The sequence below is a fragment of the Schistocerca piceifrons genome, chromosome 1 (assembly GCF_021461385.2).
Source record: "Schistocerca piceifrons isolate TAMUIC-IGC-003096 chromosome 1, iqSchPice1.1, whole genome shotgun sequence".
NCBI lineage: Eukaryota > Metazoa > Arthropoda > Insecta > Orthoptera > Acrididae > Schistocerca > Schistocerca piceifrons.
The window spans coordinates 1,068,051,269-1,068,068,239 of NC_060138.1; the positions used below are offsets into that span (position 1 = coordinate 1,068,051,269).

A 16,971-nucleotide genomic window follows, 5' to 3' on the forward strand; every position below is an offset into this window, starting at 1 on the left:
GTTCGGACTTGGAGGAGATACAGAGAGACAGGAACTGTCGATGACATGCCTCGCTCAGGCCGCCCAAGGGCTACTACTACAGTAGGTGGATGACCGCTACATACAGATTGTGGCTCGGAGGAACACTGACAGCAACGCCACCATGTTGAATAATGCTTTTCGCGCAGTCACAGGACATCGTGTTACGACTCAAACTGTGCGCAGTAGGCAGCACGATGCGCAACTTCACTCCTGACGTCCATGGCGAGATCCATCTTTGCAACCACGACACAATTCAGCGCGGTACAGATGGGCCCAACAACATGCCGAATGACCACTCAGGATTGCATCACATTCTCTATACCGATGAGTGTCGTATATGCCTTCAACCAGACAATCGTCGAAGACATGTTTGGAGGCAACCCGGTGAGGCTGAACGCCTTAGACACACTGTCCAACGAGCGCAGCAAGGTGGAGGTTCCCTGCTGTTTTGGGGTGGCATTATGTGGGGCCGACGTACGCCGCTGGTGGTCATGGAAGGCGCCGTAACACCTCTACGAAAGGCGAATGCCATCCTCCGACCGATAGTGCAACCATATCGGCAGCGTATTGGCAAGGCATTCATCTTCAGGTCGTCAATTTGCGACCCTATTGTGCACATCTTGTGATTGACTTCGTGATAACGACATCGCTCGACTAGAGTGACCAGCATGTTCTCTAGACTTGAAACCTGTCGAACATGCCTGGGATAGATTGAAAAGGGCTGTTTATGGAAGACGTGACGCGCCAACCACTCTGAGGGATCTACGCCGAATCGCCGTTGAGAAGTGGGACAATCTTGATCAACAGTGCCCTGTTGAACTTGTGGATAGTATGCCACGACGAATACAGGCATACATCAATGCATGAGGTCATGCTACTGGGTATTAGAGGTACCGGTGTATACAGCAATCTGGACCACCACTTCTGAAGGTCTCGCTGTGTGGTGATGCAACATGCAATGTGTCGTTTTCTTGAGCAATAAGAAGGGCGGAAATGATGTTTATGTTCATCTCCATACCAATTTTCTGTACAAGTTCCGGAACTCTCGGAACCAAGGTGGTGCAAAATATGTTAGAAAAAGTGCAAAACATTTTTGGATGTGTATTATTGAACCCTCAGTGCGCGAGTCATAATCGGACGCGTATTGTTCTGAGTACACGGAATTACCTCTTTATAACAATGTTCTAAATTCATGACTCTTTTTGCATGAAGTTTTGATCCAAGAAAAGATTTACAACGGAACCTTACCATACCTTGAAAGCATTTTCAACAGTACTTAGTTCATACTTTAAGCAACGGAGAGAATTATGGGAATAATGTTTATTTGAGTGAAATGTATGCAGTTACTTCTAGTATCTTGCCCGCCAGGTCAGCCGAGCACGTTAAATCACTACTTTCGAGTAACAGGGAGGTGAACCTATACCGGTTCGAATCCAACTCGCGGATTAACGACGAGACTGATTAGCCGGCCAACCCGCATCTGTTATTTGGGCCCCTTTCCCGCATCCAACTAGGTGAATAGCGGGCTGGAAACCACGTCTCGTCTCAGATATATGTTCCGGAGAGATCTAGAAAATGTTCTCACACTTGAAAATATACAGAGATGACGAAAGTCATGGGATAGCGATACGCAAAGAAACAAATGACGGTAGTATCACGTACGCATGGTATAAAGGGACAGTGCATTGGCGGAGCTGTCATTTGTTCTCAGGTGATTCATGTGGAAATGTTTCCGATGTGATTATGGCCCCACGACGGGAATTAACAGATTCTGAACGCCGATTGATAGTTGGTTCTAGACGCATGGGACCTTCCATTTCGGAAATCGTTAGGGAATTCAACATTCCGAGATCCACATTGTCAAGAGTGCGCCGAGAACACCAAATTTCAGTCTTTACCTGTCACTATGGGCAACCCAATGGCCGACAGCCTTCACTTAACGATCGAGAGCAGGGGCGTTTGCATAGAGTTACCAGTGCTAACAGAGAAGCAACACTGCTTGGAAAATCGCAGAAATTAATGTGGAACGGACGAAAGTATCAGTTACGACAGTGCGGCGAAATTTGGCATTGGTGGGTGAAACCTGGTAGCGAAGGGAAAGCAGGTCACGATTGTGGACGGGGCCGTAATCAATTACTATTGGTTGCCTTTTATAGTTACACGCATTTATTTTTAAAACAGTAATTCCGGACTCAACAATAAATAAAAAATACCACACGTTATTAATGGAAGAATAAACAACTTTGTAAATAATAGTGTTTCTAGTGCGTTACAATTTAGCAAATCACCATAAAAAACAGATACAGATAATATTTAAAAAAAACAAGCCACCATAATCACGGCTGAAGGCCTTACATGCCAAGAATGGCAATAAGTTAAGGATGTTTAAGATATCGCTGCAATTACAACTTACAGGTACCGAAATATAAAAAAGTAAGTGGCGAAAAACACTGCAGAAGGTATCAGACGCCAGGAATGGCAGTAAGTAATGTTTTTAAGCTTACTGCTAAAATACAAATATCGAGTTATTTTTTAAAGCAAATAACCACAATCACGGCTGAAGGTCTTACACGCCAGGAACGGCAATTATAAAAAAAAAATTAGAAACCTGCTGCAAAACAGCAAATACAAGCAAAGGTTAATTAAAAGAAACAAGTAACTGACCACCAAACAGGCGAAATAAGATGATGGTAAGTTTGTAACACAACCCTTACACTGCTAGATTTATTCCAGAAGGTGACCGGAACTATTAACAAGACATACATAACCTTTAATGTAGGCATTACAAAGTATGGTAATAAATAATACAATAATAAAACACAAGGACCAGCAACAGAAGGTGCTCTAAGAATCGACCTATGTGAAGGTCCGGTAACAAACACTTTCGCGAGCGATGAGTTAGGCAGCCGAGAGTTGCATCCACTTCACACGATGGTAACTCAGACTTGTGGCCGTCTAAAGAATGACTAATGATAATCTTGCTGAAGCTACACCACGTCCAATAAACCAAATGCAAGAATGGAACAACACACTAGAGACGGAACCGGCGGACTGCACTAAGCCCCCAGAATACTGAGCTTAGAGCGCGCGGAACGAGAAAGGAATCACTACCACCAGAGTAGAAGAATCACAAACCCTACAATCAAGAAAGCTGCCAAAACTACACACCTTACCGGACAGCAGCGGCAAGGTGAGGAAACGTACACTGCCGTAACATACACTAACCCCCAGGGAAGGTAACTGGGGCGTTAGGGGCCACCAGGCAGGTAAAACACCGCTGGTTGAACTTAACAAATTGTAACAAGCTGAACGCAGTAAATAGTAATAAGAATTTGAGGAAAGATAATCAAATCCTCTTTCCTAAAGCCCTCCACTCGCTGCTCTTCGCCTCGACGATACTACGAACAGCAACACGAACCCAAGTCACTGGAGAATCGCGAGATGTCACAATGGTGGAGGTTTCTCTACTTGAAATGAAATGCATTCATCTTAAAGCTTGCTGGATCCGGTTTACGACGAGGTCGTGCACGCTCGTGACCACAGCCCTTCCATCCGGCAGTCAATGTGTGGACCTGGCTCCTCCTGAGTCCCCAACCGAACTGCCACACTCACACGTCATGGAAAAAGAACGACGTCGCCCCAAAGATAGGGCAACAGTTACTACATACCGATAACCACCGCTGCTGCCACTACCGGACAGGCAACGCTTGCGAAACGAGTGGCGCCAGTCAAGACGAGAAGAAGACGAACAAAATCCTGCACTGGCAACAGTTCTGCGGTTGTGGACGGCTACAGAGGCAACTTGCCTCATTTTTTCTCCAGCGGACTTACAAAGACTTGTTGAGTGCATGCCATGTCGAGTCCGTCCTAGGGGGAGTGGTGGTCTTAGGATGGCTTCCGGCCACCACGTGCTACTAACGTTGCCTCACCCAACACAACAATGCCAACCCTATGGAAGAAACGGGACGAGGCAAAAGTAGAACAATAAGTTACTTCTAGCACTTTCATGACCTGATTCTGACAACGTACATACGCTCCACCTTTTAGGTGAAGCACTTGCTTCGAATGTTTGTAGCTCCACATCATAACCTAATACCCCTCTGCACTAGACCTGAAATACAAATAACCAACGGAATCTCATCGTTTATCACATCACCAGCAGCCAGTCCCGAAGTTTTCACTTTGCCACTTTTCTTCTAATTAGTAAAAGATGGAAAGATGTACCAAGAGGTTTTCGTTGACTGCAGCATTGAAAAAAGTTTATATTCATTGCAACTGTGCCTCGTATTGACTAACATTCCTGCTGAGGACAGAAGGAGAATGAGTGTTTAAGTTAAGTACAGAGTGCAGAACCCATACAAGGTAGAGCAAATAGTAAAATCTTCAAACGTTAATTCATCGGTAACACGGAAATGTAAATAAATCATGTAAGCTATGTTTAATTATTACGAATTGATCCAGAATCATGAGTACAGGAAAGAGTGCTCCACGTGGGACGCAAGGCAACCAAATAAGAATGGATTGACCTAATAATAATTATAGAACCATTAGAAAATCATCGAATCGTTTAAATAGACTTGAGTATATTGAGCATGCACACTATTCGGATGGTTTCTTGAAACCTGATGGTGTAACATATGCTTGGAAAACAGGCTGCTAACTGAACAACGAACGTTACGTCTGAACACATCTAAAACGCATTAAAAGCTGAGGCTCCTTCAAAGAAATATTACACGAAGCTGTCAGAATGCTAGCAGCAATCTCACCATATTCTTGTAACTGTTTAAGTGAGAATAAGTAACAGAAGCAACTTCAAAGTTACTACATCAGTTGTCCATAGCAACTTTGAAGTTACTGCATCAGTTTTTCATAGCAAAAACGTGCAACCAACAACTGGAGCCGTTCGCGGAACGTCACCCGGGAACACTGAAAGGAACAAACTACCATGCTTTATGTCGTTCAAACGAGATACAAGACTCAGACCACGTGGCCGCGCTGGCTTACTATTCGTTCACACCTGTACTCGCAAAAGTACCTCTCGGCCGACATTCCGTTTTCCAGCTAGTCAAAGATTGTAACATCTTCGGCAATCGATCATTTGGTACAAAATATCTTTGCAATTTGCTTGTGAATCAGAATACGTGCCAGAAAGGGTAATTTTGAAATTTGACATTCTGACAAGCAGTTTTCAAATGTTACACCTAAATCCTCACATGATGTGGTGATTTAAAGATGTTCACCATTTATTTCATAATCTGATACTATCTGATTCTTTACGTTGTTATGGATGGTATTAACTGTTCTTTGTTAGTTTACTTGTAGCCTCTTCTTCAGCGAGAATATATTCGCAACGTTTTGCGAATAGTTCGTACCATCAAACCAGATTGAGTCTTTGCCATTTATTATTGTTTTACTTGGAACGTGCTTATCCCTACGACAGGTTGCAACATCTTTCAGCTTTAACCGCATATGTTCAACGTTTGTGAGATGTCCACTAATTGTTCTCAGTCTGTCCTTCAAGAAATCTGATAGTGGCGCTCTATTAGTTCGACCAAATTCAAATACCATCCTAGCTTTCTTGGACATTTGTTGTTTTGGTGACCGTTGTTCCTGCAAAAACAGTATGCTCGCTAATCCATCACTCATTGCTGATACTCTCGAAAAGATCGGCCCTGTCTGTAACTAAGAGGCCTGAAACATTACTTTCTGTGAATGTTATCGGCGTAGTAGTGCTTGGCAGTTTTATTAGACGATGTTTTCACTGTTGCTTTGCAGTAGTATTTATTCTTACCACTGGTAACGAAGTACAGTTTTCCCAGTCGATAATGGGCAGCATGAAGTCACTACCTACTATTACTGTGTTCACGGGGTATATCCTTGCGGTTGAGTTTATACTACGTCCGACGAGTCTGAATCTGGTAGAAGATAGAAACCACAGATTATTAATCCAATTCCATCGACTCTTTTACTCTTATCCGTTTTAGTTCACAGTCGGATCCATTTCGGATCTCGCTAGACCTAACACTTCTGCTTGTAGCTATAACCTCTCCCTACCGACTTTACTTTTGCTATAATATGCTGACAGATCCATTCTGTACATTTCAAACATCATCCAAGTTAGTAGAAAAAAATATTTTTCCTCGACAGTATTTTCGTTTTTGGTGGTGTGTGGTCTACAAATCTAAGCAACCTTACGACACTTATTGCACAATTCTTGCGTTACACGTTTTTAGGTTATTTTGCTTGACGTACATAAAGTGGCGTAGATCAGTTCACACGACTCTTTTTTCATCCATTCACCCTTTGCGTCAGTACCTGTCATCTTCCCTTCTCTCTGTTCTTCGCTTATAGCCTCCCTCTCTCTATTACTTCCTCTTTGGTTCTACCATCCTTCCTCGCTGCTTTAGCCTCTCCTCTTTCGTTGCTTGTGAGCATATTTGCGCGCGCGTGCGCGCGCGCGTATGTGTGTGCGTGTGTGTATGTGTGTGTGTGTGTGTGTGTGTGTGTGTGTGTGTGTGTGTGTGTGTATGCGTGTGTGTGTGTGAGAGAGAGAGAGAGAGAGAGAGAGAGAGAGAGAGTATGTGTGTGTATGTGTGTGTCTTTGAGTTTTTAATCGCCCCTGTTTCTGCATTCCTGTTTCTCATAATCTGGTTTCTGGAGGTTCCAGTTGCGCTGTCGGTTGCAGGTGTGATCCTGGCGGCTTTCGAGGTGTCCATGTTGGTGTGCACGGTAGTGCTGAACTACCTGGGCAGCCGCGGGCACAAGCCGCGCTGGGTAGCCGCGGGTGCGGCGGTGCTCGGCGTTGCCTGCTTCTCGAGACTGGTCCTCTACCTGGCCCTGGGGCCAGGCCGACGAGCACTCGCCCTCACCAGGGAGCACGGCGTGCTGGAGGACCACCTCTCTACCAACAGCACTGGTGAACTCATCCACGTCTCTCTCACATCACGAAAGTCCATATAGTGCTGTACTAAATTTGACGTTACGCTTTGATATCATGATATGCACTACACTGTATATGTACTCGTGAAATGTTTAGTTTCAGCTGACTTAAGAATATTTCGAATTCTTCAACCTCCTTTCATGGGCTCAGCACACACTTTGGCATAACGGCGCTATTACCTCACAGCAGCGGTGAAACACTTCAATCCAGCCGATGACATTGGGGTCTTTACATTGGCCGTTATGGTCACAGGTGCCAAGCATTCGGTAACTGTGAGTTTTTATAGACTCTTCCGCTAAGATAATGTCACATGGTTGGATGTGTCCCAAGTGACCGGAAGTGGGTGTGATGACTTCAAAATACCTCCCAGACTCCCTGATTTCTCGTACCATCACTCATTTTCACATCTCCAAGACAACTTGAGTCATCGTGTTTACTACAGTAGTGATCTACCACATACTGTTCAATAACTACATGGAAATGACAAACAGCATCCTTGAAGATCAGTATGCACTCGACGGCGACAATTCCAGCTGATACAGGCACTTTTCACGTTGAAAAGCACGTTGTTGACACTATCACTGTAGAATGTTTAACTTTGTTGACGGACACACTACCTCACGTCTGCTTGCAACGCTTCATTACTATCAAAGTAAAGTTCGCGAAGCCATTCTGTATGTTTTGCAAACAGATGAAATTCGGATGAGGCCAAATCGGACTGGATGTGGGATGATCGAAGGACAACTTTAGGTGAGCGCTAATTTGGCTCGACATAGTACGGTCGACTGTGGCGACTTTGTCACGTGGGAATACTTTGCCAGTTTTTGAAAACGATTGTATTTAGTGTTCTGCCAAGCTCCTAAACTAAAGAGCAGAGATGTCACTTTTTCGTCCGCACGCAGAAGATATTTAGCAATGACTATTTTCAGACTTCTTCACATTGTCTCAAGTTTATAGTCCTTTATTCAGTTTTTGATAACAACTATTTCAGATACTCTGCCAAGTTCCTGACCTATCCATTAGAGACGTCACTGCATCACACGCAGAAAACAATGAGTAATAGCTATTTTCAGCTTTGTTAGCACTGTTCGCCTGTTTCTACTTTCGTCGTGGTGGAGATCATTTTCGATAATTTACAAAACCGTCTTGTCATACTGTTTCATTCATATCTGAATAAAAACTTCTTTTTTGCTTATCAGGTCACTTTTAGGCATAAATATTATGTTGCATTTAGGCTTAATAATATCACTTGGGAGTTAAGAAAGAAATTTTGCAGCCAAGTTCGCGTGCTGAAATATTTTTATTTCCTCAATGACAGAGTCTACCTGTCATCTTCGGATCTTCTGGAAATAATATTATTGTGCATGACCCACACAGCCATAACGAGAGCACACTCCATGTATAAAACAAAGTTCGCACTTTCATTGGCATTGTTGCTCTAGGAAGCTTGGTGGAAATGAGACAATTTTACCAACGCTGAATTTCGTAATATTCTCAGCTTTTGTCGTAGTTGTTCTCAGATCTTACGCTTTTCGTTTTGTGTTACGTATTGTTAAAAGCTGAGAGTCATAGCACCAAACTGGTAGGCCGCAGGTATCGAAATTATGACGATGTCACTCTGCAGCTCGCTGTTTTTCCAGGGCTGGAAGGAAATCAGGAATGGGTAAGTAACTGAAAGGTATAATATTCCTCTTAGTACCACTGAAAATAAAGTACCTCTATTCGAAGACGCAGGACGCTCGACTGCACTGAAGAAGAGAACCTGAAATAAATCCACTGGTTCTGTGCAGACTATGAATTCGAGGTATCGCATCTTCGAACAACTGACGGAGGGAATAGCTTTCACTTCCCAGACATGTCTGGTAATGATTTTCGTAATGTACATGGCGTTATGTATACAACTGACCCTCCTTGCGACGAATTTTTGGGAAAATTGGCCTGTTCTGATGAAATTTCTACACTTTTCATTGAAGTCCGAAATGCTGAATTTGAAGTTGCGAATTTAAATGTATTGAATATTTGTCTATATATGTCTTTCCAGTTGAGAGTTCTGTTAGATTAAATAATTTCAAGTGAAGAAAGCCGCAACAGCTGCAAGAAAATGATTTATTAACCAGGACAGGTTTGACGACACTATAGTCATGGCTTCAGGTAACAGACTGTTGAACTTTCAATACATAATGTCCTTCAAATCTCAGTGAGAATAAAGAGATGATAGGGGACTTGTACTGTTTACCCTTAAAGTAGGGTAGCCATTTCATTTTCATTGAGAAAGGGGACATTTAAAATAAATTAGAGGAAAACCTGGGACAATGAATAAAAAAACGGGACGTAAATATTGTATTGACTAAATTTAATACACATACAAGTTTACCGTTACAACGTGCACTCACATGACCCAAAGCCACTTTTTACAATTATTCTGCCACACTATCACCGTACTTTATCAAGAAGTGTATTTTCGTTTGAAATTGCATCATAAAAGTCAGAATACGATACACCATTAAAGTGTGTTTTGACAATGAGCAAGGCCCTCACTGTTTCAACTTTCATTCTGTTTTTTTCATCTGACCACAAAGAGTTCACTAACGAAAACACACGTTCCACAGCAGAATCTGACCCAGGAAGTGCCAGACAAAACTCCACCAAATAAATCAGGTTTTTCATGACTTGTCAGGAGTCAAAGCAGGAATAGCACAATGGGGTGTAGGGCTTTACATCAGGAAAGAAATGGAACCCAGCGTAGTTGCAATAAGGTATGTAAATGAACGACTGATGTGGATAGATTTGACAGTGTCTAGCAAGAAAATTAGGATTGTGTCAGTATATTCGCATTGTGGGGGGATTGATCAAGATAAGATGGATAGTTTTTATGAGGCACTCAGTGATGTAGTTGTTAGAGTAAAGGACAAGGACAGTGTTCTGCTCATGGGTGATTTTAACGCCAGGATTGGAAATCGAACAGAAGGATACGAAAAGGTTATAGGTAAATTTGGAGAGGATATGGAGGCCAACAGGAACGGGCAGCAACTCTTGGATTTCTGTGCCAGTATGGGCTTAGCAATCACAAACTCCTTTTTTAAACATAAGAACATTCACCGGTATACTTGGGAAAGCAGGGGAACCAGATCTGTCATTGACTATATAATAACAGATCAGGAATTCAGGAAGGCTGTGAGGGACACACGTTTATTCAGGGGATTCTTTGATGACACTGATCATTATTTAATCTGCAGTGAAATTGGGATTGCGAGGCCGAAAGTGCAGGAGGTCAAGTCCATATGTAGGAGGATAAGAGTGGAGAAACTTCAGGATAAGGAAATCAGGCACAAGTACATAACAGCGATCTCAGAAAGGTATCAGTTAGTTGAATGTAGTCAATTACAGTCATTGGAAAAGGAATGGACAAGGTACAGGGACAGAGTACTAGAAGTGGCTAAAGAATGTCTTGGAACAGTAGTGTGTAAAAGTAGGAGGAAGCAAACAGCTTGGTGGAATGACACAGTCAAGGCAGCCTGTAAAAGGAAAAAGAAGGCGTATAAAAATGGCTACATACTAGAACTCAGGTAGACAGAGAAAGTTATGTTGAAAAAAGAAACAAAGCCAAACAGATAATTGCAGCATCCAAGAAGAAATCTTGGGAAGACTTTGGAAACAGGTTGGAGACATTGGGTCAAGCTGCTGGAAAACCATTCTGGAGTGTAATTAGCAGTCTTCGAAAGGGAGGTAAGAAGGAAATGACAAGTATTTTGGACAGGTCAGGAAAACTGCTGGTGAATCCTGTGGATGCCTTGGGCAGATGGAGGGAATATTTTGAAGAGTTGCTCAATGTAGGTGAAAATACGATCAGTAATGTTTCAGATTTCGAGGTAGAATGGGATAGGAATGATGATGGAAATAGGATCACGTTTGAGGAAGTGGAGAAAATGGTCAATAGATTGCAGTGCAATAAAGCAGCTGGGGTGGATGAAATTAAGTCGGAACTCATCAAGTACAGTGGAATGTCAGGTCTTAAATGGCTACACAGGATAATGGAAATGGCCTGGGAGTCGGGACAGGTTCCATCAGACTGGAAAAAAGCAGTAATCACACCAATTTTTAAACATGGAAACAGAAAAGATTGTAACAACTACAGAGGTGTCTCTTTAATCAGCGTTGTGGGTAATATCTTCTCAGGTATTGTTGAAAGGAAAGTGCGAGTATTAGTTGAGGAGCAATTGGATGAAAATCAGTGTGGGTCTAGGCCTCTTAGAGGTTGTCAGGACCAGATCTTTAGCTTACGACAAATAATGGAGAAGTGTTATGAGTGGAACAGGGAATTGTATCTATGCTTTATAGATCTAGAAAAGGCATATGACCGGGTTCCTAGGAGGAAGTTATTGTCTGTTCTACGAGATTATGGAATAGGAGGCAAACTTTTGCAAGCAATTAAGGGTCTTTACATGGATAGTCAGGCAGCAGTTAGAGTTGACGGTAAACTGAGTTCATGGTTCAGAGTAGTTTCAGGGGTAAGGCAAGGCTGCAACCTGTCTCCACTGTTGTTCATATTATTTATGGATCATATGTTGAAAACAATAGACTGGCTGGGTGAGATTAAGATATGTGAACACAAAATAAGCAGTCTTGCATATGCGGATGACTTATTTGTGATGGCAGATTCGATTGAAAGTTTGCAGAGTAATATTTCAGAGCTAGATCAGAAATGTAAGGACTATGGTATGAAGATTAGCATCTCCAAAACGAAAGTAATGTCAGTGGGAAAGAAATATAAACGGATTGAGTGCCAAATAGGAGGAACAAAGTTAGAACAGGTGGACGGTTTCAAGTACTTAGGATGCATATACTCACAAGATGGCAACATAGTGAAAGAACTGGAAGCGAGGTGTAGCAAGGCTAATGCAGTGAGCGCTCAACTACTATCTACTCTCTTCTGCAAGAAGGAAGTCAGTACCAAGACTAAGTTATCTGTGCACCGTTCAATCTTTCGACCAACTTTGTTGTATGGGAGCGAAAGCTGGGTGGATTCAGGCTACCTTATCAATAAGGTTGAGGTTACGGATATGAAAGTAGCTAGGATGATTGCAGGTACTAGTAGATGGGAACAATGGCAGGAGGGTGTCCACAATGAGGAAATCAAAGAAAAACTGGGAATGAACTCTATAGATGCAACAGTCAGGGCGAACAGGCTTAGATGGTGGGGTCATGTTACACGCATGGGAGAAGCAAGGTTACCCAAGAGACTCATGGGTTCAGCAGTAGAGGGTAGGAGGAGTCGGGGCAGACCAAGGAGAAGGTACCTGGATTCGGTTAAGAATGATTTTGAAGTAATAGGTTTAACATCAGAAGAGGCACCAATGTTAGCACTGAATAGGGGATCATGGAGGAATTTTTATAAGGGGGGCTATGCTCCAGACTGAACGCTGAAAGGCATAATCAGTCTTAAATGATGATGATGATGAATAAGCAAATATTTTACACCACATTGCACTAACACTTTCTTTGTCTCCTTCTTCGCTTTTTATGAAGATCTGTGCACATGAAAATTCATCGAACAGTTCGTTTTCATCAATAGGAAAATTTGGTACAATACTTTTAACAAAAACACAACAGTCTTGAATATGCTTCCACTGTAGCTGCTCCTTTTCAGTATTTACCCAGTCAAATGCTTTAAAAGGTGTGAGAAATGGTAAACACCATACTTTAATATACTCAATGCAAGAGTCATAGAAGATGTCAGCATAAATATTAAATTGTTCTACAGTAATTTCACTGTCATCTTCCAGCTTTCTTAGAGTCTCATGTACAAAGGATGTGAGAAATCTTTCAGATTTTCTACGTTGTAATTTGCCCAATAATTTCTTGATAAACTTCCACTATTGTGATTTCTTGTTTCTCAATACATTTAATTGTTGTGGAAAAAGGTTTTAGCTGGCTAACAAGAAAATGTAGAAGAACAGTAGACACAGGGTTATCAAAGAATTGTTTAAGGATAACAGGACACTTATCAAGGGAAATGAAATATGATTTCAAAGCAGGAAATATCTCTGCAATTCTTTCCGATGCTGATAGCAGAGATAGCCACCTTGTCTTGCTGTGCCCAAGTACAATTTTGTATTTAGTTTCAGTAAACTTAGAGAATGACTTCATAGATTCAACCCTTACTGTATATATGTGGAAATTCTGGTAGATTTTGTTTACAATTAATTGGCAGTCGATGAGTAGGCAATCTGAGCCAGTTTGTAAAGAATTGTGCACCACATGTGCTGGACAGCCAACACCTACTACATTATTCACTGTGTTCTGTTGAAGTTTATAGAACAAATTGTGTTCTCCTTTCCTCTGCTAATCACCAAAATTGGTGTTGGTGTTGTCTGCAGAAACTGGAATCACCTTTCCCTCAAGATCATATTCCTTTAAAACCTCCAGCACATAATTCTGAAGTAAATCTGAAGTTTCTCCAGCTAAATTAACAAATTCGAGCACTTTCACTGTGATGCCATTTTCAGGGTGAAAATACCTGATAAGGAGAGGAACCAACTTCATATCCAAATGATTCGACGTATCAATCATTACAGAAATGAATCGATGACTTTTCAGTTCATTTAAAACCTGCTGAGCTGCATACGGTGCAATAACATTTGAAATAATAATGTCGTGTGACTAGGGCCTCCCGCTGGGTAGACCGTTCGCCAGGTGCAAGTCTTCGGATTTGACGCCACTTCGGCGACTTGCTCGTCGATGGGAATGAGATGATGATGATTAGGACAACACAACACCCAGTCACTGGGAGGAGAAAATCTCCGATCCAGCCGGGAATCGAACCCGGGCCCTTAGGATTGACATTCCGTCGCGCTGACCACCCAGCTACCGGGGACAGACCCATTTGAAATGATTGCATTACATTTTGTGTGTCCACATGTGAATTTAGGATTGAAAAGTTTTTTAACAACTGCTGTAGTACAGTCCATTGACTTAAAGCTATGGTTATACATTGCACTGTGGTAAGCAAACGAAGCTTCTTGTGCTGCCAACTGCCTATCCATTTCTGTTACTGATTTTAAGTTTACATAGTAGTCACTCACGCATTTATTTGCTCTTTTCGTTTGATCACTCATGCGATGCTTCTTCGTCTTAATGTGATTCACAATGTCAGACCTTCCACCATGATCAATATCAAATTTTGATCTGCACAACGTACATTCTTCAGTTTCTCCACTACCATTGATAAAAGGAAACTCGCTTTTTATATTGCTGTTAAAATTACACTTCCATTTTGGCATAATGAAACAGTGATTGCACAGTGCAAAACATTAACAGTGTGGTGACGAAAGCCAGAGAGCAAGTATCAGTGGTGTAGAGTATCTCTGGACCGAAAGGACGGATTCAGTGGATCGATTTAGAAGAGAAGAATCTTCGTTGTTATTGGTAACCTATAGTGCGTTTAAAATTACTTGCGATTGTTGACAGTTCGGTACATGTTTGGTGTATGCTGAAAGTCATCACACGCTTCCTAGCGTAAATAATTGAGCAGTTAATAGCAAGTCAAACAACCAGTAGCGTAAAATACTCTAGCCAAGCGGAATCATAACAAAACGAGACATTTGAGCGTCCCCAACAAAACTTTCGGTACAGCGGGACATTTTGGTAAAAAACGGGACTGTCCGGGGAAAAACGGGACGAATGGACACCCTACCTTAAAGAGATATTAGGAACAGTATGTAAATGTCATGAAACTACTCGTTATTAATAATAATTTTGACGTAGCTGCTGCGGTTTTCATAATTTGAAATGTGTCTTCAAAGCTACGGTGGCCCCTCATACCAATTACTTTGTACATTAAATAATCTGTTCTTTCACATCTTTTCGAATTTTTCACGTGTTTTAACACAGCTACACAGATTCCCGTTTTCGTGCTGACTTTGCCATCACTGATGGTAATTTCTTAATTTGTCATATATCCACAAATGATCGAAAAATATATCAGTGCTAATGTTTTATGACGAATTTTCGTAGATATCTGTTAACACAGCAGTTGAAAGAAAGGGTGAAAATGTATTAAAGTTTTTCCTGTTGGCAGTACCTTAGTAGTTTCAAAGTGCAAATAGTGAGACCGCTGACGCCCGTCCCTCAGCCTTCGCGTCTCGCTCCAGCTCCAGCGTGGCAGCTGTGCGGAGCCGCAGCGCCTGCCGCCGACTGCCCGCGTGACAGCGCCGCTGACGTCACAGCAGCGGCCGCCGATACACTCGGCACCCCGGCGTTGCTGCTGGTCGCTTCTCAGCTGCTGATGGGCGCCGGGGCCTCCCTGCCGCTGTCTCTGGGAATCGCCTACATGGACGACAACGCACCCAGAAACAAAGCTCCGCTGCTCATAGGTCATTCACGCAGCCAGCGCTAAGAAATACAGAATGATAATGTAGTCTGTAACTGAATACCTGTGCAGACTGATTTAGTATATTGAGTTACACAGAACTACAAAATGTTGTCCACGTAGGCAGCAGGTATCCCACATCAATCTATACACTGCGAGATGTAACCACTTGAAAATGCTTACAATAGTACACCTTGGTCTCCCTATACAATTTCTACGACCCACACTTCACTCCATTAGCTAATTTGATTCCTCTATGCTTCAGCATGTGACTTATCAACAGATACCTCAATTTAGTCGAGTTGCTCCATAAATGTACACTACTGGCCATTAAAATTGCTACACCAAGGAGAAATGCAGATGATAAACGGGTATTCATTGGACAAATATATTATACTAGAACTGACATGTGATTACATTTTCACGCAATTTCGGTGCATAGATCCTGAGAAATCAGTACCCAGAACGACCACCTCTGGCCGTAATAACGGCCTTGATACGCCTGCGTATTGAGTCAAACAGAGCTTGGATGGCGTGTACAGGTACAGCTGCCCATGCAGCTTCAACACTATACCACACTTCATGATGAGAAGTGACTGGCGTATTGTGACGAGCCAGTTGCTCGGCCACCATTGGCCAGTCGTTTTCAGTTGGTGAGAGATCTGGAGAATGTGCTGGCCAGGGCAGTAGTCGAACATTCTCTGTATCCAGAAAGGCCCGTACAGGACCTGCAACATGCGGGCGTGCATTATCCCGCTGAAATGTAGGAATTCTCAGGGATGGAATGAAGGGTACAGCCACGGGTCGTAACACATCTGAAATGTAACGTCCACTGTTCAAAGTGCCGTGAATGCGAACAAGAGGTGACCGAGACGTGTAACCAATGGCACCCCATACCATCACGCCGGGTGATACGCCAGTATGGCGATGACGAATACACGCTTCCGATGTGCGTTCACCGCGATGTCGCCAAACACGGCTGCGACCATCATGATGCTGTAAACAGAGCCTGGATTCGTCCGATAAAATGACGTTTTGCCATTCGTACACCCAGGTTCGTCGTTGAGTACACCATCGCAGGCACTCCTGTCTGTGATGCAGCGTCAAGTGTATCCGCAGCCATGGTCTCGGAGCTGATAGTCCATGCTGCGGCAAAACGTCGTCGAACTGTTCGTGCAGATGCTTATTGTCTTGCAAACGCCCCCATCTGTTGACTCAGGGATCGACACGTGCTTGCGCAATCCGTTACAGCCATGCGGATAAGATGCCTGTCATCTCGACTGCTAGTGATACGAGGCCGTTGGGATCCAGCACGGCGTTCCGTATTACCCTACTGAACCAACCGATTCCGTATTCTGCTAACAGTCATTGGATCTCGACCAACGCGAGCAGCAATGTCGCGATACGATAAACCGCAATCGCGATAGGCTACAATCCGACCTTTAAGAAAGACGGAAACGTGATGGTACGCATTTCTCCTCCTTATACGAGGCATTACAACAACGTTTCACCAGGCAACGCCGGTCAACTACTGTTTGTGTATGAGAAATCGGTTGGAAACTTTCCTCATGTCAGCACCTCATGTCAGCACGTTGTAGGTGTCGCCACCGGCGCCAACCTTGTGTGAATGCTCTGAAAAGCT

General features: G+C 42.9%; 1 protein-coding gene across 4 annotated transcripts in view; it reads left to right on the forward strand.

Moving 5' to 3' along the window:
- The window catches only part of LOC124797735 (solute carrier organic anion transporter family member 74D-like), a 139,434-nt gene that overhangs the window by 25,767 nt on the left and 96,696 nt on the right, over positions 1-16,971 (forward strand). For 3 of the 4 annotated variants that reach the window (XM_047260808.1, XM_047260809.1, XM_047260810.1), the window contains exons 4-5: positions 6,707-6,937; positions 15,112-15,333. In XM_047260808.1, the coding sequence (XP_047116764.1) occupies positions 6,707-6,937; positions 15,112-15,333 (453 nt within the window). The remainder of the gene's footprint in view (positions 1-6,706; positions 6,938-15,111; positions 15,334-16,971) is intronic. The other variant, XM_047260812.1, reaches the window with a different exon arrangement.